The 26,767-nt window shown below is 49.6% G+C and overlaps 1 protein-coding gene across 1 annotated transcript in view; it reads right to left on the bottom strand.

Annotated features, from left to right (window-relative positions):
* The window catches only part of inppl1a (inositol polyphosphate phosphatase-like 1a), an 86,276-nt gene that overhangs the window by 35,091 nt on the left and 24,418 nt on the right, over positions 1–26,767 (bottom strand). The window contains exons 4-12 of the mRNA XM_036961175.2: positions 25,149–25,239; positions 23,225–23,371; positions 23,050–23,140; positions 22,405–22,494; positions 21,424–21,519; positions 17,152–17,302; positions 14,688–14,794; positions 11,025–11,127; positions 10,018–10,214 (exon numbers count right to left, since the gene is read on the bottom strand). Of these exons, the coding sequence (XP_036817070.2) occupies positions 10,018–10,214; positions 11,025–11,127; positions 14,688–14,794; positions 17,152–17,302; positions 21,424–21,519; positions 22,405–22,494; positions 23,050–23,140; positions 23,225–23,371; positions 25,149–25,239 (1,073 nt within the window). The remainder of the gene's footprint in view (positions 1–10,017; positions 10,215–11,024; positions 11,128–14,687; positions 14,795–17,151; positions 17,303–21,423; positions 21,520–22,404; positions 22,495–23,049; positions 23,141–23,224; positions 23,372–25,148; positions 25,240–26,767) is intronic.

The following is a 26,767-nucleotide window of genomic DNA, read 5'->3' as shown; positions in this document are numbered from 1 at the left end:
AACGGGAACATCCCTAACAACACCTTATCCCCCAACGGGACCATCCCTAACAACACCTTATCCCCCAACGGGAACATCCCTACCGCCACCTTATCCCCCAACGGGACCATCCCTACCGCCACCTTATCCCCCAACGGGAACATCCCTACCGCCACCTTATCCCCCAACGGGACCATCCCTACCGCCACCTTATCCCCCAACGGGAACATCCCTACCGCCACCTTATCCCCCAACGGGAACATCCCTACCGCCACCTTATCCCCCAACGGGACCATCCCTACCGCCACCTTATCCCCCAATGGGAACATCCCTACCGCCACCTTATCCCCCAACGGGAACATCCCTACCGCCACCTTATCCCCCAACGGGAACATCCCTACCGCCACCTTATCCCCCAACGGGAACATCCCTACCGCCACCTTATCCCCCAACGGGACCATCCCTACCGCCACCTTATCCCCCAACGGGACCATCCCTACCGCCACCTTATCCCCCAACGGGACCATCCCTAACAACACCTTATCCCCCAACGGAACCATCCCTACCGCCACCTTATCCCCCAACGGGAACATCCCTACCGCCACCTTATCCCCAAACGGGACCATCCCTAACAACACCTTAACCCCCAACGGAACCATCCCTACCGCCACCTTATCCCCCAACGGAACCATCCCTACCGCCACCTTATCCCCCAACGGGACCATCCCTACCGCCACCTTATCCCCCAACGGGACCATCCCTAACAACACCTTATCCCCCAACGGGACTATCCCTACCGCCACCTTATCCCCCAACGGGACCATCCCTACCGCCACCTTATCCCCCAACGGGAACATCCCTAACAACACCTTATCCCCCAACGGGACCATCCCTAACAACACCTTATCCCCCAACGGGAACATCCCTAACAACGCCTTATTCCCCAACGGGACCATACCTAACAACGCCTTATCCCCCAACGGGACCATCCCTAACAACACCTTATCCCCGAACGGGACCATCCCTAACAACACCTTATCCCCCAACGGGACCATCCCTAACAACACCTTATCCCCCAACGGGAACATCCCTAACAACTCCTTATCCCCCAACGGGAACATCCCTAACAACACCTTATTCCCCAACGGGACCATCCCTAACAACTCCTTATTCCCCAAAGGGACCATCCCTAACAACTCCTTATTCCACAACGGGACCATCCCTACCGCCACCTTATCCCCCAACGGGACCATCCCTAACAACACCTTATCCCCCAACGGGACCATCCCTAACAACGCCTAATCCCCCAACGGGACCATCCCTAACAACACCTTATCCCCCAACGGGAACATCCCTAACAACGCCTTATTCCCCAACGGGACCATCCCTAACAACGCCTTATCCCCCAACGGGAACATCCCTAACAACACCTTATCCCCCAACGGGAACATCCCTAACAACACCTTATCCCCCAACGGGAACATCCCTAACAACACCTTATCCCCCAACGGGACCATCCCTAACAACACCTTATCCCCCAACGGGAACATCCCTAACAACACCTTATTCCCCAACGGGAACATCCCTAACAACACCTTATCCCCCAACGGGACCATCCCTAACAACACCTTATCCCCCAACGGGAACATCCCTACCGCCACCTTATCCCCCAACGGAACCATCCCTACCGCCACCTTATCCCCCAACGGGACCATCCCTACCGCCACCTTATCCCCCAACGGGACCATCCCTAACAACACCTTATCCCCCAACGGAACCATCCCTACCGCCACCTTATCCCCCAACGGGACCATCCCTACCGCCACCTTATCCCCCAACGGGACCATCCCTAACAACACCTTATCCCCCAACGGAACCATCCCTACCGCCACCTTATCCCCCAACGGGAACATCCCTACCGCCACCTTATCCCCCAACGGGACCATCCCTAACAACACCTTATCCCCCAACGGAACCATCCCTACCGCCACCTTATCCCCCAACGGAACCATCCCTACCGCCACCTTATCCCCCAACGGGACCATCCCTACCGCCACCTTATCCCCCAACGGGACCATCCCTAACAACACCTTATCCCCCAACGGGACCATCCCTACCGCCACCTTATCCCCCAACGGGACCATCCCTACCGCCACCTTATCCCCCAACGGGAACATCCCTAACAACACCTTATCCCCCAACGGGACCATCCCTAACAACACCTTATCCCCCAACGGGAACATCCCTAACAACGCCTTATTCCCCAACGGGACCATCCCTAACAACGCCTTATCCCCCAACGGGACCATCCCTAACAACACCTTATCCCCGAACGGGACCATCCCTAACAACACCTTATCCCCCAACGGGACCATCCCTAACAACACCTTATCCCCCAACGGGAACATCCCTAACAACGCCTTATTCCCCAACGGGACCATCCCTAACAACGCCTTATCCCCCAACGGGAACATCCCTAACAACGCCTTATCCCCCAACGGGAACATCACTAACAAAACCTTATTCCCCAACGGGACCATCCCTAACAACACCTTATCCCCCAACGGGACCATCCCTAACAACACCTTATCCCCCAACGGGAACATCCCTAACAACACCTTATTCCACAACGGGACCATCCCTAACAACGCCTTATTCCCCAACGGGACCATCCCTAACAACACCTTATCCCCCAACGGGACCAGCCCTAACAATGCCTTATTCCCCAACGGGACGATCCCTAACAACACCTTATTCCCCAAAGGGACCAGCCCTAACAACACCTTATCCCCCAACGGGACCATCCCTAACAACACCTTATTCCCTAACAACACCTTATTCCCCAACGGGACCATCCCTAACAACACCTTATTCCACAACGGGACCATCCCTAACAACTCCTTATTCCCCAAAGGGACCATCCCTAACAACACCTTATTCCCCAACGGGACCATCCCTAACAACACCTTATCCCCCAACGGGACCATCCCTAACAACACCTTATTCCCCAACGGGAACATCCCTAACAACACCTTATCCCCCAACGGGAACATCCCTAACAACACCTTATTCCCCAACGGGACCATCCCTAACAACACCTTATCCCCCAACGGGACCATCCCTAACAACACCTTATTCCCCAACGGGACCATCCCTAACAACGCCTTATCCCCCAACGGGACCATCCCTAACAACGCCTTATCCCCCAACGGGACCATCCCTAACAACGCCTTATCCCCCAACGGGACCATCCCTAACAACGCCTTATCCCCCAACGGGACCATCCCTAACAACTCCTTATTCCCCAAAGGGACCAGCCCTAACAACACCTTATCCCCCAACGGGACCATCCCTAACAACACCTTATCCCCCAACGGGAACATCCCTACCGCCACCTTATCCCCCAACGGGACCATCCCTAACAACGCCTTATCCCCCAACGGGACCATCCCTACCGCCACCTTATCCCCCAACGGGACCATCCCTAACAACACCTTATCCCCCAACGGAACCATCCCTACCGCCACCTTATCCCCCAACGGGAACATCCCTACCGCCACCTTATCCCCCAACGGGACCATCCCTAACAACACCTTATCCCCCAACGGAACCATCCCTACCGCCACCTTATCCCCCAACGGAACCATCCCTACCGCCACCTTATCCCCCAACGGGACCATCCCTACCGCCACCTTATCCCCCAACGGGATCATCCCTAACAACACCTTATCCCCCAACGGGACCATCCCTACCGCCACCTTATCCCCCAACGGGACCATCCCTACCGCCACCTTATCCCCCAACGGGAACATCCCTAACAACACCTTATCCCCCAACGGGACCATCCCTAACAACACCTTATCCCCCAACGGGAACATCCCTAACAACGCCTTATTCCCCAACGGGTCCATCCCTAACAACGCCTTATCCCCCAACGGGACCATCCCTAACAACACCTTATCCCCGAACGGGACCATCCCTAACAACACCTTATCCCCCAACGGGACCATCCCTAACAACACCTTATCCCCCAACGGGAACATCCCTAACAACGCCTTATTCCCCAACGGGACCATCCCTAACAACGCCTTATCCCCCAACGGGAACATCCCTAACAACGCCTTATCCCCCAACGGGAACATCCCTAACAAAACCTTATTCCCCAACGGGACCATCCCTAACAACACCTTATCCCCCAACGGGACCATCCCTAACAACACCTTATCCCCCAACGGGAACATCCCTAACAACACCTTATTCCACAACGGGACCATCCCTAACAACGCCTTATTCCCCAACGGGACCATCCCTAACAACACCTTATCCCCCAACGGGACCAGCCCTAACAATGCCTTATTCCCCAACGGGACGATCCCTAACAACACCTTATTCCCCAAAGGGACCAGCCCTAACAACACCTTATCCCCCAACGGGACCATCCCTAACAACACCTTATTCCCTAACAACACCTTATTCCCCAACGGGACCATCCCTAACAACACCTTATTCCACAACGGGACCATCCCTAACAACTCCTTATTCCCCAAAGGGACCATCCCTAACAACACCTTATTCCCCAACGGGACCATCCCTAACAACACCTTATCCCCCAACGGGACCATCCCTAACAACACCTTATTCCCCAACGGGAACATCCCTAACAACACCTTATCCCCCAACGGGAACATCCCTAACAACACCTTATTCCACAACGGGACCATCCCTAACAACACCTTATCCCCCAACGGGACCATCCCTAACAACGCCTTATCCCCCAACGGGACCATCCCTAACGACACCTTATCCCCCAACGGGACCATTCCTAACAACGCCTTATCCCCCAACGGGACCATCCCTAACAACACCTTATTCCACAACGGGAACATCCCTAACAACACCTTATTCCACAACGGGACCATCCCTAACAACACCTTATCCCCCAACGGGACCATCCCTAACAACACCTTATTCCCCAACGGGACCATCCCTAACAACACCTTATCCCCCAACGGGACCATCCCTAACAACACCTTATTCCCCAACGGGACCATCCCTAACAACGCCTTATCCCCCAACGGGACCATCCCTAACAACGCCTTATCCCCCAACGGGACCATCCCTAACAACGCCTTATCCCCCAACGGGACCATCCCTAACAACGCCTTATCCCCCAACGGGACCATCCCTAACAACTCCTTATTCCCCAAAGGGACCAGCCCTAACAACACCTTATCCCCCAACGGGACCATCCCTAACAACACCTTATCCCCCAACGGGAACATCCCTACCGCCACCTTATCCCCCAACGGGACCATCCCTAACAACGCCTTATCCCCCAACGGGACCATCCCTACCGCCACCTTATCCCCCAACGGGACCATCCCTAACAACACCTTATCCCCCAACGGAACCATCCCTACCGCCACCTTATCCCCCAACGGGAACATCCCTACCGCCACCTTATCCCCCAACGGGACCATCCCTAACAACACCTTATCCCCCAACGGAACCATCCCTACCGCCACCTTATCCCCCAACGGAACCATCCCTACCGCCACCTTATCCCCCAACGGGACCATCCCTACCGCCACCTTATCCCCCAACGGGATCATCCCTAACAACACCTTATCCCCCAACGGGACCATCCCTACCGCCACCTTATCCCCCAACGGGACCATCCCTACCGCCACCTTATCCCCCAACGGGAACATCCCTAACAACACCTTATCCCCCAACGGGACCATCCCTAACAACACCTAATCCCCCAACGGGAACATCCCTAACAACGCCTTATTCCCCAACGGGTCCATCCCTAACACTGCCTTATCCCCCAACGGGACCATCCCTAACAACACCTTATCCCCGAACGGGACCATCCCTAACAACACCTTATCCCCCAACGGGACCATCCCTAACAACACCTTATCCCCCAACGGGAACATCCCTAACAACGCCTTATTCCCCAACGGGACCATCCCTAACAACGCCTTATCCCCCAACGGGAACATCCCTAACAACGCCTTATCCCCCAACGGGAACATCCCTAACAAAACCTTATTCCCCAACGGGACCATCCCTAACAACACCTTATCCCCCAACGGGACCATCCCTAACAACACCTTATCCCCCAACGGGAACATCCCTAACAACACCTTATTCCACAACGGGACCATCCCTAACAATGCCTTATTCCCCAACGGGACCATCCCTAACAACACCTTATCCCCCAACGGGACCAGCCCTAACAACGCCTTATTCCCCAACGGGACCATCCCTAACAACACCTTATTCCCCAAAGGGACCAGCCCTAACAACACCTTATCCCCCAACGGGAACATCCCTACCGCCACCTTATCCCCCAACGGGACCATCCCTAACAACACCTTATCCCCCAACGGAACCATCCCTACCGCCACCTTATCCCCCAACGGAACCATCCCTACCGCCACCTTATCCCCCAACGGGACCATCCCTACCGCCACCTTATCCCCCAACGGGATCATCCCTAACAACACCTTATCCCCCAACGGGACCATCCCTACCGCCACCTTATCCCCCAACGGGACCATCCCTACCGCCACCTTATCCCCCAACGGGAACATCCCTAACAACACCTTATCCCCCAACGGGACCATCCCTAACAACACCTTATCCCCCAACGGGAACATCCCTAACAACGCCTTATTCCCCAACGGGTCCATCCCTAACACTGCCTTATCCCCCAACGGGACCATCCCTAACAACACCTTATCCCCGAACGGGACCATCCCTAACAACACCTTATCCCCCAACGGGACCATCCCTAACAACACCTTATCCCCCAACGGGAACATCCCTAACAACGCCTTATTCCCCAACGGGACCATCCCTAACAACGCCTTATCCCCCAACGGGAACATCCCTAACAACGCCTTATCCCCCAACGGGAACATCCCTAACAAAACCTTATTCCCCAACGGGACCATCCCTAACAACACCTTATCCCCCAACGGGACCATCCCTAACAACACCTTATCCCCCAACGGGAACATCCCTAACAACACCTTATTCCACAACGGGACCATCCCTAACAATGCCTTATTCCCCAACGGGACCATCCCTAACAACACCTTATCCCCCAACGGGACCAGCCCTAACAACGCCTTATTCCCCAACGGGACCATCCCTAACAACACCTTATTCCCCAAAGGGACCAGCCCTAACAACACCTTATCCCCCAACGGGACCATCCCTAACAACACCTTATTCCCTAACAACACCTTATTCCCCAACGGGACCATCCCTAACAACACCTTATTCCACAACGGGACCATCCCTAACAACTCCTTATTCCCCAAAGGGACCATCCCTAACAACACCTTATTCCCCAACGGGAACATCCCTAACAACACCTTATCCCCCAACGGGACCATCCCTAACAACACCTTATTCCCCAACGGGAACATCCCTAACAACACCTTATCCCCCAACGGGAACATCCCTAACAACACCTTATCCCCCAACGGGACCATCCCTAACAACGCCTTATCCCCCAACGGGACCATCCCTAACAACGCCTTATCCCCCAACGGGACCATCCCTAACAACGCCTTATCCCCCAACGGGACCATCCCTAACAACACTTTATTCCACAACGGGAACATCCCTAACAACACCTTATTCCACAACGGGACCATCCCTAACAACACCTTATCCCCCAACGGGACCATCCCTAACAACACCTTATTCCCCAACGGGACCATCCCTAACAACACCTTATCCCCCAACGGGACCATCCCTAACAACACCTTATTCCACATCGGGACCATCCCTAACAACGCCTTATCCCCCAACGGGACCATCCCTAACAACGCCTTATCCCCCAACGGGACCATCCCTAACAACACCTTATCCCCCAACGGGACCATCCCTAACAACTCCTTATTCCCCAAAGGGACCAGCCCTAACAACACCTTATCCCCCAACGGGACCATCCCTAACAACACCTTATCCCCCAACGGGAACATCCCTACCGCCACCTTATCCCCCAACGGGACCATCCCTAACAACGCCTTATCCCCCAACGGGACCAGCCCTAACAACACCTTATCCCCCAACGGGACCATCCCTAACAACACCTTATTCCCCAACGGGAACATCCCTAACAACACCTTATTCCACAACGGGACCATCCCTAACAACGCCTTATTCCCCAACGGGACCATCCCTAACAACACCTTATCCCCCAACGGGACCAGCCCTAACAACGCCTTATTCCCCAACGGGACCATCCCTAACAACGCCTTATCCCCCAACGGGACCATCCCTAACAACGCCTTATCCCCCAACGGGACCATCCCTAACAACGCCTTATCCCCCAACGGGACCATCCCTAACAACTCCTTATCCCCCAAAGGGACCAGCCCTAACAACACCTTATCCCCCAACGGGACCATCCCTAACAACACCTTATCCCCCAACGGGAACATCCCTACCGCCACCTTATCCCCCAACGGGACCATCCCTAACAACGCCTTATCCCCCAACGGGACCAGCCCTAACAACACCTTATCCCCCAACGGGACCATCCCTAACAACACCTTATTCCCCAACGGGAACATCCCTAACAACACCTTATTCCACAACGGGACCATCCCTAACAACGCCTTATTCCCCAACGGGACCATCCCTAACAACACCTTATCCCCCAACGGGACCAGCCCTAACAACGCCTTATTCCCCAACGGGACCATCCCTAACAACACCTTATTCCCCAAAGGGACCAGCCCTAACAACACCTTATCCCCCAACGGGACCATCCCTAACAACACCTTATTCCCTAACAACACCTTATTCCCCAACGGGACCATCCCTAACAACACCTTATTCCACAACGGGACCATCCCTAACAACTCCTTATTCCCCAAAGGGACCATCCCTAACAACACCTTATTCCCCAACGGGAACATCCCTAACAACACCTTATCCCCCAACGGGACCATCCCTAACAACACCTTATTCCCCAACGGGAACATCCCTAACAACACCTTATCCCCCAACGGGAACATCCCTAACAACACCTTATTCCACAACGGGACCATCCCTAACAACACCTTATCCCCCAACGGGACCATCCCTAACAACGCCTTATCCCCCAACGGGACCATCCCTAACAACACCTTATCCCCCAACGGGACCATCCCTAACAACGCCTTATCCCCCAACGGGACCATCCCTAACAACACTTTATTCCACAACGGGAACATCCCTAACAACACCTTATTCCACAACGGGACCATCCCTAACAACACCTTATCCCCCAACGGGACCATCCCTAACAACACCTTATTCCCCAACGGGACCATCCCTAACAACACCTTATCCCCCAACGGGACCATCCCTAACAACACCTTATTCCACATCGGGACCATCCCTAACAACGCCTTATCCCCCAACGGGACCATCCCTAACAACGCCTTATCCCCCAACGGGACCATCCCTAACAACGCCTTATCCCCCAACGGGACCATCCCTAACAACGCCTTATCCCCCAACGGGACCATCCCTAACAACTCCTTATTCCCCAAAGGGACCAGCCCTAACAACACCTTATCCCCCAACGGGACCATCCCTAACAACACCTTATCCCCCAACGGGAACATCCCTACCGCCACCTTATCCCCCAACGGGACCATCCCTAACAACGCCTTATCCCCCAACGGGACCAGCCCTAACAACACCTTATCCCCCAACGGGACCATCCCTAACAACACCTTATTCCCCAACGGGAACATCCCTAACAACACCTTATCCCCCAACGGGAACATCCCTAACAACACCTTATCCCCCAACGGGACCATCCCTAACAACACCTTATCCCCCAACGGGAACATCCCTAACAACACCTTATCCCCCAACGGGACCATCCCTACCGCCACCTTATTCCCCAACGGGACCATCCCTAACAACACCTTATTCCCCAAAGGGACCATCCCTAACACCTCATTCCCCAGGTAGTGGACTACTATTGACCAGAGCCCCATTCCGCCTCTTTCTCACCGGTTTGTAATCCAGCTCTGTGTGTTCTTTGAGTGCGGTGCGGAGTGAGTCGACCCACTCACGGTCACACACAGAGTTCTCCTGCGTTCCGAACACGTAGAGGTCATGAGGAATGGTTACGGTCATCTCATCCAGCGTCTTCCCCAGCCCACGACACAACAGCCAGGAACCCACCGCCTTGGGGGAGGGCACAGAACCTACACACACACACACACACACACACACGACAATTGAAGTGATAGTTTAAAGTTAAGACTTCTAGAACTAATGGAATATTCTCCTCATTAGGAGGTTTGACGGTTATTTGTAGCACGTTGTGAGAGTGTGTGAGAGTGTGAGTGTGAGAGTGTGTGTGAGAGAGAGTATGAGTGTGAGAGAGAGTGCGAGTGTGAGAGAGTGCGAGTGTGAGAGAGTGCGAGTGTGAGAGAGTGCAAGTGTGAGAGAGAGTGCAAGTGTGAGAGAGAGTGCAAGTGTGAGAGAGTGTGAGTGAATGAGAGATGTGTGAGAGTGTGAGTGTGTGTGTGTGAGAGAGTGTGAGACTGTGAGAGAGTGTGAGACTGTGAGAGTGAGAGAGTGTGACTGTGAGAGAGTGTGAGAGAGTGTGACTGTGAGAAAGAGTGTGACTGTGAGAAAGAGTGTGACTGTGAGAGAGAGTGTGACTGTGAGAGAGAGTGTGACTGTGAGAGAGTGTGACTGTGAGAGAGTGTGACTGTGAGAGAGTGTGACTGTGAGAGAGAGTGTGACTGTGAGAGCGTGTGAGAGAGTGTGAGAGTGTGAGAGTGTGACTGTGAGAGAGAGTGTGACTGTGAGAAAGAGTGTGACTGTGAGAGAGAGTGTGACTGTGAGAGAGAGTGTGACTGTGAGAGAGTGTGACTGTGAGAGAGTGTGACTGTGAGAGAGTGTGACTGTGAGAGAGTGCGACTGTGAGAGAGTGTGTGAGAGTGTGTGACTGTGAGAGAGTGTGAGAGAGCGTGTGAGAGAGTGTGAGAGAGTGTGTGAGAGCTCACCCATGTTCCAGGTCCCTATAAAGATGGAGATCATGTCTGGTTCGTCCTGGTTGGAATGTTTGTTCTTCATCAGCTGCAGCAGCTGACAAAAAGCCTCCCGTTTCTAACAACAGGCACAGAGTGCAGTTAGTGTGTATATAAAATGGAGGATGTGGTGGACTGTATATTCTTAGGTTTGATATTGGGCAATTCCACGGTAACTGAGTGATGCTGAAAACCCATTTACTTGAAGAACAGTGCAGATTAGAGGTCGACCAATTATGATTTTTCAATTCCGATACCGATTATTGAAGGACCCCAAAAAAAGCAGATTAATCGGCCGTTTTCATTTTATTTTTATTTGTAATAATGACAATTACAACAATACTGAATGAACACTTTTACTTTTACTTAATATAATACATCAATACAATCTATTTAGCCTCAAATAAATAATGAAACTTGTTCAATTTGGTTTAAATAATGCAAAAACAAAGTGTTGGAGAAGAAAGTAAAAGTGCAATATGTGCCATGTAAGAAAGCTAACGTTTCAGTTCCTTGCTCAGAACATGAGAACATATGAAAGCTGGTGGTTCCTTTTAACAGGATTCTTCAATATTCCCAGGTAAGAAGTTTTAGGTTGTAGTTAATATAGTATTTATAGGACTATTTCTCTCTATACCATTTGTATTTCATATACCTTTGACTATTGGATGTTCTTATAGGCACTTTAGTATTGCCAGTGTAACAGTATAGCTTCCGTCCCTTTCCTCGCCCCTACCTGGGCTCGAACCAGGAACACATCGACAACAGTCACCCTCGAAGTGTCGTTACCCATCGCTCCACAAAAGCCGCAGCCCTTGCTGAGCAAGGGGAACAAATACTTCAAAGTCTCAGAGCAAGTGACGTCACCGATTGAAACGCTATTAGCGCGCACCCCGCTAACTAGCTAGCCATTTCACATCGGTTACACCAGCCTAATCTCGGGAGTTGATAGACTTGAAGTCATAAACAGCTCAATGCTTGAAGCACAGTGAAGAGCTGCTGGAAAACGCACAAAAGTGCTGTTTGAATGAATGTTTACCAGCCTGCTGCTGCCTACCACCGCTCAGTCAGACTGCTCTATCAAATAATTTCCTTAATTATAACATAATAACACACAGAAATACAAGCCTTAGGTCATTAATATGTTCAAATCCTGAAACTATCATTTAGAAAATAAAACATTTATTCTTTCAGTGAAATACGGAACCGTTCCGTATTATATCTAAGTCTAAATATTCCTGTTACATTGCACAACCTTCAATGTTATGTCATGTTATGTCAATTATGTAAAATTCTGGCAAATTAGTTTGCAACGAGCCATTCGGCCCAAACTGTTGCATATACCCTGACTCTGCGTGCAATGAACGCAAGAGAAGTGACACAATTTCTCTAGTTTAATATTGCCTGCTAACCTGGATTTCTTTTAACTAAGTATGCAGGTTTAAACAAATATACCCCTGTATATTGATTTTAAGAAAGGCATAGATTTTTATGGTTAGGTACCGATATCCAACGATTGTGCTTTTTTCACAAATGCGGTTTTGTTAAGTCATCCCCCGTTTGACGAAGTTGGTCTTCACACAGTTGGCAACGAGCCAGGCGGCCCAAACTGCTGCATATACCCTGACTCTGTTGCACAGAACCCAAGAGAAGTGAAACAATTTCCCTAGTTAAAATATATTAATGTTAGCAGGAAATATTAACTAAATACGCAGGTTTAAAAATATATACTTGTGTATTGATTTTAAGAAAGGCGTTGATGTTTATGGTTAGGTACACAGACTGCTTTTTTCGCGAATGCGCTTGCTAAATCACCTGTTTGGTGAAGTAGGCTGTGATTCAATGATAAATTAACAGGTACAGCATCGATTATATGCAACGCAGTACAAGCTAGATAAACTAGTAATATCATCAACCATGTGTAGTTAACTAGTGATTATGTTAAGATAGATTGTTTTTTATAAGATACGTTTAATGCTAGCTAGCACTTTACCTTGGCTCCTTGCTGCACTCGCATAACAGGTAGTCAGTCTGCCACGCAGTCTCCTCATGGAGTGCAATGTAATCGGCCAAATCGGTGTCCAAAAATGCTGATTACCGATTGTTATGAAAACTTGAAATCGGTCCTAATTAATCAGCCATGCCGATCTGGTAGCAGAATGACGACACCAACCGTCACGACACCAACAGCACCAACCGTCACGACACCAACGGCACCAACCGTCAGAACACCAACAGCACCAACCGTCAGAACACCAACAGCACCAACCGTCACGACACCAACGGCACCAACCGTCACGACACCAACGGCACCAATCGCCACGACACCAACAGCACCAACCGTCAGAACACCAACAGCACCAACCGCCAGGACACCAACAGCACCAACCGTCAGAACACCAACAGCACCAACCGTCAGAACACCAACAGCACCAACCGTCAGAACACCAACAGCACCAACCGTCAGGACACCAACAGCACCAACCGTCAGAACACCAACAGCACCAACCGTCAGAACACCAACAGCACCAACCGTCAGAACACCAACAGCACCAACCGTCAGGACACCAACAGTCAGGACACCAACAGCACCAACCGTCAGGACACCAACAGCGCCAACCGTCAGGACACCAACAGCACCAACCGTCAGAACACCAACAGCACCAACCGTCAGAACACCAACAGCACCAACCGTCAGAACACCAACAGCGCCAACCGTCAGAACACCAACAGCGCCAACCGTCAGGACACCAACAGCACCAACCGTCAGAACACCAACAGCGCCAACCGTCAGGACACCAACAGCACCAACCGTCAGAACACTAACAGCACCAACCGTCAGAACACCAACAGCACCAACCGTCAGAACACCAACAGTACCAACCGTCAGGACACCAACAGCACCAACCGTCAGGACACCAACAGCACCAACCGTCAGAACACCAACAGCACCAACCGTCAGAACACCAACAGCGCCAACCGCCAGGACACCAACAGCACCAACCGTCAGAACACCAACAGCACCAACCGTCAGAACACCAACAGCACCAACCGTCAGAATACCAACAGCACCAACCGTCAGAACACCAACAGTCAGAACACCAACAGCACCAACCGTCAGAACACCAACAGCACCAACCGTCAGAACACCAACAGCACCAACCGTCAGAACACCAACCGTCAGAACACCAACAGCGCCAACCGTCAGGACACCAACAGCACCAACCGTCAGAACACCAACAGCACCAACCGTCAGAACACCAACAGCACCAACCGTCAGAACACCAACAGCACCAACCGTCACAACTTTAACAAACTTTGCATCTACACTGTTCATCAAGTAAAGAAGCTTTGGTTTTTCAGTGGAAACTGTTAAAGGTCGTCCTTGTGCATAGCGTTGTATGATTTGTTTAACTTTGCAGTCATTAGTTTTAGTTTGACATACATCTTTTAAAGTGACAAATCTGACTCTCAGCATCACTTCGTTACAGTGGAATTGCCATATTGTTTAATGCGTTTCTTCACAGCCTTTCGTACAATGTGTCTGCGAGATAAACCACAATGTGAATATGTAAACAAATATTTACTAGAATATGTAAATATGCTTCCTTGAGTGTGTGTGTGTGTGTGTGTGTGTACCTTAGCACTGGCGAAGATGAAGTCTTTCCTCTGGCTCTTCTCCTTGTCCTTCTCAAACACGATGCCCAGCTTGTTCTGAACACGTTGAGACTTGATCAGCTGACGGACTGAGGGAGAGAAACACGGAGAGAAAGAACGAGTGAGTGAGAGAGAGTAGTGTGTGTGTGTGAAGGCCGCACCCTTGTCGTGTGTATATATACACACACACACACACGTATGTTTATATATGTTTGTATGTATGTGTATATATGTGTGTGTGTGTATGTGTATATATATATATATATATATATATATATATATATATATATATATATATATATATATATATATATATATATATATATATATATATAATGTGTGTGTGTATGTACAGTGCCTTGCGAAAGTATTCGGCCCCCTTGAACTTTGCGACCTTTTGCCACATTTCAGGCTTCAAACATAAAGATATAAAACTGTATTTTTTTGTGAAGAATCAACAACAAGTGGGACACAATCATGAAGTGGAACGACATTTACTGGATATTTCAAACTTTTTTAACAAACCAAAAACTGAAAAATTGGGCGTGCAAAATTATTCAGCCCCTTTACTTTCAGTGCAGCAAACTCTCTCCAGAAGTTCAGTGAGGATCTCTGAATGATCCAATGTTGACCTAAATGACTAATGATGATAAATACAATCCACCTGTGTGTAATCAAGTCTCCGTATGAATGCACCTGCACTGTGATAGTCTCAGAGGTCCGTTAAAAGCGCAGAGAGCATCATGAAGAACAAGGAACACACCAGGCAGGTCCGAGATACTGTTGTGAAGAAGTTTAAAGCCGGATTTGGATACAAAAAGATTTCCCAAGCTTTAAACATCCCAAGGAGCACTGTGCAAGTGATAATATTGAAATGGAAGGAGTATCAGACCACTGCAAATCTACCAAGACCTGGCCGTCCCTCTAAACTTTCAGCTCATACAAGGAGAAGTCTGATCAGAGATGCAGTCAAGAGGCCCATGATCACTCTGGATGAACTGCAGAGATTTACAGCTGAGGTGGGAGACTCTGTCCATAGGACAACAATCAGTCGTATATTGCACAAATCTGGCCTTTATGGAAGAGTGGCAAGAAGAAAGCCATTTCTTAAAGATATCCATAAAAAGTGTTGTTTAAAGTTTGCCACAAGCCACCTGGGAGACACACCAAACATGTGGAAGAAGGTGCTCTGGTCAGATGAAACCAAAATTGAACTTTTTGGCAACAATGCAAAACGTTATGTTTGGCGTAAAAGCAACACAGCTGAACACACCATCCCCACTGTCAAACATGGTGGTGGCAGCATCATGGTTTGGGCCTGCTTTTCTTCAGCAGGGACAGGGAAGATGGTTAAAATTGATGGGAAGATGGATGGAGCCAAATACAGGACCATTCTGGAAGAAAACCTGATGGAGTCTGCAAAAGACCTGAGACTGGGACGGAGATTTGTCTTCCAACAAGACAATGATCCAAAACATAAAGCAAAATCTACAATGGAATGGTTCAAAAATAAACATATCCAGGTGTTAGAATGGCCAAGTCAAAGTCCAGACCTGAATCCAATCGAGAATCTGTGGAAAGAACTGAAAACTGCTGTTCACAAATGCTCTCCATCCAACCTCACTGAGCTCAAGGTGTTTTGCAAGGAGGAATGGGAAAAAATGTCAGTCTCTCAATGTGCAAAACTGATAGAGACATACCCCAAGCGACTTACAGCTGTAATCACAGCAAAAGGTGGCGCTACAAAGTATTAACTTAAGGGGGCTGAATAATTTTGCACGCCCAATTTTTCAGTTTTTGATTTGTTAAAAAAGTTTGAAATATCCAATAAATGTCGTTCCACTTCATGATTGTGTCCCACTTGTTGTTGATTCTTCACAAAAAAATACAGTTTTATATCTTTATGTTTGAAGCCTGAAATGTGGCAAAAGGTCGCAAAGTTCAAGGGGGCCGAATACTTTCGCAAGGCACTGTATGTGTATATATGTGTGTGTGTGTGTGTGTGTGTGTGTGTGTGTGTATGTATGTATGTATGTATGTATGTATGTATGTATGTATGTATGTATGTATGTATGTGTGTATGTGTATGTATTATATATATATACACTGCTCAAAAAAATAAAGGGAACACTTAAACAACACAATGTAACTCCAAGTCAATCACACTTCTGTGAAATCAAATTGTCCACTTAGGAAGCAACACTGATTGACAATACATTTCACATGCTGTTGTGCAAATGGAATAGACAACAGGTGGAAATTATAGGCAATTAGCAAGACACCCCCAATAAAGGAGTGGTTCTGCAGGTGGGGACCACAGACTGTCAGCGTAGAGGCATGGAGGCGCTACCAGGAGACAGGCCAGTACATCAGGAGATGTGGAGGAGGCCGTATATATATATATATACACACACACACATATATATACACATATATGTGTCCTCACTCTTGTGGTGTGTGAAGGTGTTCCAGTCCTCCTGGTTGTCCTTCATCTTCTTCATCACCACAAGCATCCCTCCCTCCACGTCCACAGACAGACTGTGCTTCTGACTCTTCCCTATTTTAGTCAGGTCTGCCAGGTACACATCCAACTTCACCTGGAGGGGACAGACAGAGAAGTTACAAAACACATCCAGCTTCACCTGGAGGGGACAGACAGACAGACAGGCAGACAGACAGACAGAGAGGTTACAAAACACATCCAGCTTCACCTGGAGGGGACAGACAGAGGTTACAAAACACATCCAGCTTCACCTGGAGGGGACAGACAGAGAGGTTACAAAACACATCCAGCTTCACCTGGAGGGGACAGACAGAGAGGTTACAAAACACATCCAGCTTCACCTGGAGGGGACAGACAGAGGTTACAAAACACATCCAGCTTCACCTGGAGGGGACAGACAGAGAGGTTACAAAACAAATCCAGCTTCACCTGGAGGGGACAGACAGACAGAGGGGTTACAAAACAGACAGATACACGGACGGACGGACACAGAGACAGACGAAACAAATATCTGAATTCATTACCCACATAATAAACTTCAGCCTAAGAGATGCAAGGCGTCACCACCAGGGGGAGTCAGCGGGTTGACACACAGTCAGTTCCACAAGTTCACTAAACTATCCTGCATGTCGGCAATAGCATTCCACGTCAACAATCTCATCTGGGTTCTCAGTGAAATGTATCCTACATCTTTTAGTATAAATAACAATAATAATGTCAATAAAAGGCAACAACGTCACAGAGCTCAGTGCAGCTACAGTATATCTCTCTCTGGAAACACCCCAGCCCCCCTTCCCCCCTGCATCTTACTCATCTCAACAACACACTTCTTCCCCTGCAAACAGGAAGTGGCTAAAAAGGAGGTGAACACACACACACACACACACACCCCAGCACACACCAGACCCCTACACACACACACACACACACACACACACACACACACACACACACACACACACACACACACACACCAGACCCCTACACACACACCAGACCCCAACACACACACAAACACCAGACCCCCAACACACACACACACACCAGACCCCCAACACACACACACACACCAGACCCCAACACACACACACCAGACCCCAACACACACACACACACACACACACACACACCAGACCCCTACACACACACACCAGACCCCTACACACACACACACACACAAACACACACACGCACACACCCCAACACACACCAGACTCCAACACACACACACACCAGACCCCAACACACACACACACACACACCAGACCCCAACACACACACACTGAAGTCTACGGTGAGTGTGAAATCATCTGACGTTTCCCCTCAACCGCTGTATAAACCACACAGGGGAGTGTAGGTGACTGACTGGTAATCTGTGTCTGCTGCCTCCCCAGTCTAGTGTCGTCAGACAGACATGTCTATTGGGCCGTGATCAACAACATAGCTCAAGCAGTAGGAAGCTCGCTCATCCATTTATATGGCGATGATACAGTGTTAAACACTCTACAGCAAAGCTTTCTCTGCCTTTAACCTCGTTCTGAACACCTCCAAAACCAAAGGTCATGTGATTTGGTAAGAAGAACGCCCCTCTCCCTACAGCTGTGATTACTACTTCTGAGGGTTTAGAGCTTGAGGTAGTCACCTCATACAAGTAGATGGTACACTGTCCTTCTCTCAGCACATACCAAAGCTGCAGGCTAAAGTTAAATCTAGACTTGGTTTCCTCTATCGTAATCGCTCCTCTTTCACCCCAGCCGCCAAACTAACCCTGATTCAGATGACCATCCTAACCATGTTAGATTACGGAGATGTAATTTATAGATCGGCAGGTAAAGGTGCTCTGGAGCGGCTAGATGTTCTTTACCATTCGGTCATCAGATTTGCCACCAATGCTCCTTATAGGACACATCACTGCACTCTATACTCCTCTGTAAACTGGTCATCTCTGTATACCCGTCGCAAGACCCACTGGTTGATGCTTATTTATAAAACCCTCTTAGGCCTTACTCCCCCCTATCTGAGATATCTACTGCAGCCCTCATCCTCCACATACAACACCCATTCTGCCAGTCACATTCTGTTAAAGGTCTCCAAAGCACACACATCCCTGGGTCGCTCCTCTTTTCAGTTCGCTGCAGCTAGCGACTGGAACGAGCTGCAACAAACACTCAAACTGGACAGTTTTATCTCCATCTCTTCATTCAAAGACTCAGTCATGGACACTCTTGCTGACAGTTATGGCTGCTTCGGGGAATGTTGTCTCTACCTTCTTGCTCTTTGTGCTGTTGTCTGTGCCCAAAAATGTTTGTGCCATGTTGTGTTGCTGCCATGCTGTGTTGCTGCCATGCTGTGTTGCTGCCATGTTGTGTTTTCATGTGTTGCTACCATGTGTTGCTACCATGCTGTGTTTTCATGTGTTGCTGCCATGCTGTGTTGCTACCATGCTGTGTTGCTACCATGTTGTGTTGCTACCATGCTGTGTTGCTACCATGTTGTGTTGCTACCATGCTGTGTTGCTACCATGTTGTGTTTTCATGTGTTGCTGCCATGCTGTGTTGCTACCATGTTGTGTTGCTACCATGTTGTGTTGCTACCATGCTGTGTTGCTACCATGCTGTGTTACTACCATGTTGTGTTTTCATGTGTTGCTGCCATGTTGTGTTGCTACCATGCTGTGTTGCTACCATGCTGTGTTGCTACCATGTTGTGTTTTCATGTGTTGCTGCCATGCTGTGTTTTCATGTGTTGCTACCATGCTGTGTTGCTACCATGCTGTGTTGCTACCATGCTGTGATGCTACCATGCTGTGTTTTCATGTGTTGCTGCCATGCTGTGTTGCTACCATGCTGTGTTGCTACCATGCTGTGTTGCTACCATGCTGTGTTGCTACCATGCTGTGATGCTACCATGCTGTGTTTTCATGTGTTGCTACCATGCTGTGTTGCTACCATGCTGTGTTGCTACCATGCTGTGTTGCTACCATGCTGTGTTGCTACCATGTTGTGTTTTCATGTGTTGCTGCCATGCTGTGTTTTCATGTGTTGCTACCATGCTGTGTTGCTACCATGCTGTGTTGCTACCATGCTGTGTTGCTACCATGCTGTGATGCTACCATGCTGTGTTTTCATGTGTTGCTACCATGCTGTGTTGCTACCATGCTGTGTTGCTACCATGCTGTGTTGCTACCATGCTGTGTTTTCATGTGTTGCTGCCATGCTGTTGTCTTACAGTGGATCTCTTTAAGTAGTGTTGTTGTGTCTCTCTTGTCGTGATGTGTGTTTTGTCCTATATTGTTATTTTATTTAACATTTTTAATCCCAGCCCCCGTCCTCGTTTGTGAGAGGCTGTCATAGTAAATAAGAATTTGTTTTTAACTGACTTGCCTAGTTAAATAAAAGGTTCAAGAATGTATTATATTTGGCTTGTTTGACGTCACAACGACAGTGCAGGCGACTGCCGACTGACTGATCTACAAATGACATTGCATCATAAAGAACTAGTCGTTATTGTTTGTAGATCAGTCAGTCAGTCACCATTTTGATGCTCTCCAACACGACCAATGTCTCTCAGAGTGGAAAACCAATCAATGAGTCAATCAATATTCAGCTCCATATGAGCTATGACCAATGGACATTCAGCTTCTCAAATCCAACTGTTACTAACTTCTGAAACACGTAACAGACCAGGTGATGTTAATCGTAGAGTGATTCAACATGGTAACATACTGAACTTGGATCCTGTTCAGCCAGCCCATTAAATCAACTCAGCTGGAGTGTATGTTTACATAGAGGTAAAGTACTTCCATTTAAGGTCAGTTCATTCAGGAAGGTTTCCATTTTAAATTCCTGAAATGGAATTCAAATGCCTGACAGAGTGAATTGAAATGGACCATGACCCCAGGCAGGCGTGGTATTTACATCTCCAGAGCGCTAGCTAGCTGAGGCGTCCACTTCCTGGTTACTGATAGTGATCATCCTTCCATCACACCCACTCAGTAGTTGTCAGCTCCACTGAGCACAGCGTTGAGGGCTTTGGTCTCTACACTCTGGTCACATCAGTCATCTAAATCCTAACAGAGGTAGGACCACAGAGCAGACAGAACTACACATGGGGACAGGTGTGGCACATTCCAGTCTGTTCAAAAAACTTCCTGGAGAATCTAGGAATTCCGAGCAACACCCACTGATATATCGCCAAGTGTGTGTTTGCATGTACCTCAAAGGCCTGTACAGGGATGGTTTTGCTGTGGCGTGTGAGAGGAGGAGGAGAGGAGAGAGTGGATACACTCAAATCCTGCACAGCCTTCAGAGCCTAGAGGGAGAGAGAGGAGAGAGGGAGAGAGAGGAGAGAGGGAGAGAGAGGAGAGAGAGGAGAGAGAGGAGAGAGGGAGAGAGAGGAGAGAGGGGAGAGAGAGGAGAGAGAGAGAGAGGGAGAGAGAGGAGAGAGAGAGTTATGAAACCTGAACAACCACAGTGTAGGGTATGTATACTGGTTTAGTGACTTCCTGGTCTACTTCTTCCCTCTCTCCAGTCCTCCCATCTTCTCACTCCATCCCTCCCCCCTCTATCCTCCCCCTCACTCAATCCATCTCTCCCTCCCCCTCTCACTCCATCCTCCCCCCCTCCCCCTCTCACTCCATCCTCCCCCCCTCCCCCTCTCACTCCATCCTCCCCCTCACTCAATCCCTCCCCCCTCTTACTCAATCCCTCCATCCCCCTCTCACTCTCACTCCATCCTCCCCCTCACTCAATCCCTCCCCCCTCTTACTCAATCCCTCCATCCCCCTCTCACTCCATCTCCCCTCTCACTCCCCTTCTCACTCCCTCCCTCCCTTTCCCTCCCCCTCTCACTCCATCCCTCCCCTTCTCACTCCATCCCTCTCACTCCATCCCTCCCCCCCACTCATGCACTCACTCAATCCCTCCCCCTCTCACTCACTCAATCCCTCCATCCCTCCCTCCCTCCCTCCCCTTCTCACTCACTCAATCCCTCCCCCTCTCACTTCTTCCCCCTCAAACCTCCCTCCCCCTCACTCCATTCCTCCCTCCCCCTCTCACTCCATCCCTCCCTCAACCCTCCCTCCCCATCCCTCCCTCCCTCCCCCTCACTCAATCCCTTCCTCTCACTCCATTCCTCCCCCTCCAGGGGGGGACATAGAATGACTACTAGATAATATTTCTATGCTCGTAGGCTTACCTTCTTCTCTATAGAAGACAGTAGATCTTTGAGGATAGCCAGTTTAGTGACCAGATTCTCCAACTCCTGATCTCCACCCTGATTCACCGACTACAGAGGGAAACAGACCGTTGTAATACACACACACACACTAGATGCTATGCAGGCGTGACCCCATGGTGTGTTGTCACACCATGGCAAAGTGGGTCTGGCCCTTTAAGACTACATTAGCCACAGTGTGTGTGTGTGTGTGTGATTACAGCGTGACTCTCTCAAGCACAGCTGTCTCCAGGAACTCTTGTTGTTTTTCCCTGGGAGACAAAGAGCTCTTTCCTCATGACCCTCAGTGCACTCAGGAGCACTGTGTGTGTGTGTGTGCGTTAAAGAGGAAACCAAGGTGCGGCATGTCTAAGCTTCCTGTGCTTCCCAGAGTCATACATTTCACCTCACCATCTGTCTCCTGCTTGTACGCGCACACACACACACACACACACACACACACACACACACACACACACACACACACACACACACACACACACACACACACACACACACACACACACACACACACACACACACACACACACACACACACACACACACACACACACACACACACACACACACACACACACACACCAAAAGGTAGAAAAAGTATAATACCTGCTGTATCATCTTGGACACCATGAAGGCACTCTGTTGGTCAAACACCTTGGACAGGATCTCCAGCCCAGACAGAACCTTATCCACCTCCCTACACACACACACAGATAGGTTTTTGAGTGTGTTTGTGTGTGTGTGTGAGAGAGAACATTGTGTGTATGTGTGTGTGTCTCACCCATTGAGGCGTTTGCAGGAGGACACCAGTGTCTTGTTGAGGTGGGGCAGAGAGCTGGCTCCCTGTTTGACAGCCTGCAGGTCCAGAGCGTAGCTTCCCTTCAGATACTCATGGGAAATGGTGCTCAGGCCGTTAGCAGCAGGGGCGCTAAAGTAGGACGGAACAACATCACAATCCGTGTCAGTAGAACAGCGACCATGGGGAGGCAGAGGGGGACTGGCCTTGTGGTGAGTATAGAACACTGGAGACCATGGGGAGGCAGAGGGGGACTGGCCTTGTGGTGAGTATAGAACACTGGAGACCATGGGGAGGCAGAGGGGGACTGGCCTTGTGGTGAGTATAGAACACTGGAGACCATGGGGAGGCAGAGGGGGACTGGCCTTGTGGTGAGTATAGAACACTGGAGACCATGGGGAGGCAGAGGGGGACTGGCCTTGTGGTGAGTATAGAACATTGGAGACCATGGGGAGGCAGAGGGGGACTGGCCTTGTGGTGAGTATAGAACACTGGAGACCATGGGGGGGCAGATGGGGACTGGCCTTGTGGTGAGTATAGAACACTGGAGGCCGTGGGGGGGGGCAGAGGGGGACTGGCCTTGTGGTGAGTATAGAACACTGGAGGCCGTGGGGGGGCAGAGGGGGACTGGCCTTGTGGTGAGTATAGAACACTGGAGACCATGGGGGGGCAGAGGGGGACTGGCCTTGTGGTGAGTATAGAACAATGGAGACCATGGGGGGGCAGAGGGGGACTGGCCTTGTGGTGAGTATAGAACACTGGAGACCATGGGGGGGCAGAGGGGGACTGGCCTTGTGGTGAGTATAGAACACTGGAGACCATGGGGAGGCAGGGGGGACTGGCCTTGTGGTGAGTATAGAACACTGAAGACCATGGGGGGGCAGGGGGACTGGCCTTGTGGTGAGTATAGAACACTGGAGACCATGGGGGGCAGAGGGGGACTGGCCTTGTGGTGAGTATAGAACACTGGAGACCATGGGGGGGCAGAGGGGGACTGGCCTTGTGGTGAGTATAGAACATTGGAGACCATGGTGAGGCAGAGGGGGACTGGCCTTGTGGTGAGTATAGAACACTGGAGACCATGGGGGGGCAGAGGGGGACTGGCCTTGTGGTGAGTATAGAACACTGAAGACCATGGGGAGGCAGAGGGGGACTGGCCTTGTGGTGAGTATAGAACACTGGAGACCATGGGGGGGCAGAGGGGGACTGGCCTTGTGGTGAGTATAGAACACTGGAGACCATGGGGGGGCAGAGGGGGACTGGCCTTGTGGTGAGTATAGAACACTGGAGACCATGGGGGGGCAGAGGGGGACTGGCCTTGTGGTGAGTATAGAACACTGGAGACCATGGGGGGGCAGAGGGGGACTGGCCTTGTGGTGAGTATAGAACACTGGAGACCATGGGGGGGCAGAGGGGGACTGGCCTTGTGGTGAGTATAGAACACTGAAGACAGGACAACAACTTTCCAAGTCACAGATTTCCTCAGGATCAGACGGCTGCTGACTCACTGTCTAAGTAAGACAAACTACACGCACATGGTTTCTGTGGAGTCTCACACACACACACACACACACACACACACACACACACACACACACACACACACACACAGCATCCTCTCTGAGCTGTGTGGTTTTAAACAGGATGTTGTCTTCCTATCTGAGGAGATGAGGAGGAGGAGGGGGGGGGGGGGGCAGGAGGGTAAGAGAAGATAGAAAATGAAGAGAAGAGGGAAGAGAGGGGAAGGGTTCTTGAGGGTTGTTCTAGGCCCTGAACAGACTTACTGAATCTCTACAACCAGCATCAGTTGGTAGGCAGTTGATCACATTTAAGACCCACTTTTTACTAGGGCCAGGAGTTTTACCAGGTCCCGTAAAATTGTGTGGTGTGTTTGTTCTGTGTGCCGTACCTGTCGGTTGGTGTCTCCGGGGCGGAGCCTGTAGGTGTTGTGGAGGTGGAGGCGGAACGAGGAGGAAGGGGCGGCTTCTCATCTTCCCCATCTGACCAATCACACAGAGAGAGTTAACACTTGACCAATCAGAGAAAGAGACAGAAAGAGATGGAGCGAGAGACAGACAAAGAGATACTAGTCTTTCAGAGCGTTCAGTCAGCCCACTGACATCCCTATCAGACCACAGCAAAATCAATCTACCTGAAAAGAGCAATACTCAATCATGAGGCATCAAAGCCAAAGGAACTGAGTAATATTAAGAAATGCTATAGATGGAAGGAATGTAGTTTGGAAAACCTACCAAAAAAACAATGAGGTAACAACAAATGCAATCCCTTCTAGAAAACTTCCTGGACAAAATGTTTCACTGTAATAGTGAAGGTGTAGACTTGGCTGTAGAAAACCTAAACAGTATATTTGACCTCTCAGCTTGCCTATCAAATCTAATCATTTCAAACAGAAAACCAAAGAAAATGAACAACAATGACAAATGGGTTGATGAAGAATGCAAAAAACCTAAGAAAGAAATTGAGAAACCTGTCCAACCAAAAACATAGAGACCCAGAAAACCTGAGTCTACGCCTTCACTATGGTGAATCACTAAAACAATACAGAAATACACTACGGAAAAAGGAACAGCGCGTCAGAAATCAGCTCAATGTAACTGAAGAATACATAGAATCTAACCACTTCTGGGAAAATTGAAAAGCACTCAAAGAGTTATCTATCCAAAACAGAGATGTGTGGATAAACCACTTCTCCAATCTTTTTGGCTCTATAACAAAGGACAAACTGCAAAAACGTATACATGATCAATTACAAATCTTAAAATCAACTATTAAAGACTACCAGAACCCACTGGATTCTCCAATTACATTTAATGAACTACAGGACAAAATACAAACCCTCAAACCCAAAATGTTGATGGTATCCTAAATGAAATGCTAAAATATACAGACAACACATTCCAATTGGCTTTACTTAAACTCTTTAACATCATCCTTAGCTCTGGCATCTTCCCCAATATTTGGAACCAAGGACTGATCACCCCAATCCACAAAAGTGGAGACAAATTTGACCCCAATAAGTACCGGGGGAAATGTGAAAACAGCAACCTTGGGGAAATCCCCTGCATTATCATTAACAGTAGACTCGTACATTTCCTCAGTGAAAACAACGTACTGAGCAAATGTCAAATTGGCTTTCTACCAAATTACTGTACGACAGACCACGTATTTACCCTGCACACCGTAATTGACAAATAAATCAAAAGCAAAGTCTTTTCACGCTTTGTTGATTTCCATAAAGCTTTTGACTAAATTTGGCATGAGGGTCTGCTATAGTGGTCACCCCCAAAGCCAACACCTCCTTTGGCCGCTTTTCCTTCCAGTTCTCTGCTGCCAATGACTGGAACGAATTGCAAAAATCACTGAAGTTGGAGACTTATCTCCTTCACTAACTTTAAGTGTCAGCTGTCAGAGCAGCTTATCGATCGCTGCAGCTGTACACAGCCCATCTGTAAATAGCGCATCTGTAAATAGCCCATCTGTAAATAGCCCATCTGTAAATAGTCCATC

This window comes from Oncorhynchus mykiss, chromosome 24, assembly GCF_057628025.1.
Source record: "Oncorhynchus mykiss isolate SJ-2025 chromosome 24, ASM5762802v1, whole genome shotgun sequence".
Lineage (NCBI taxonomy): Eukaryota > Metazoa > Chordata > Actinopteri > Salmoniformes > Salmonidae > Oncorhynchus > Oncorhynchus mykiss.
The sequence above is the reverse complement of the archived record's forward strand: the minus strand, read 5'-3'. Positions and strand labels throughout refer to the sequence as shown.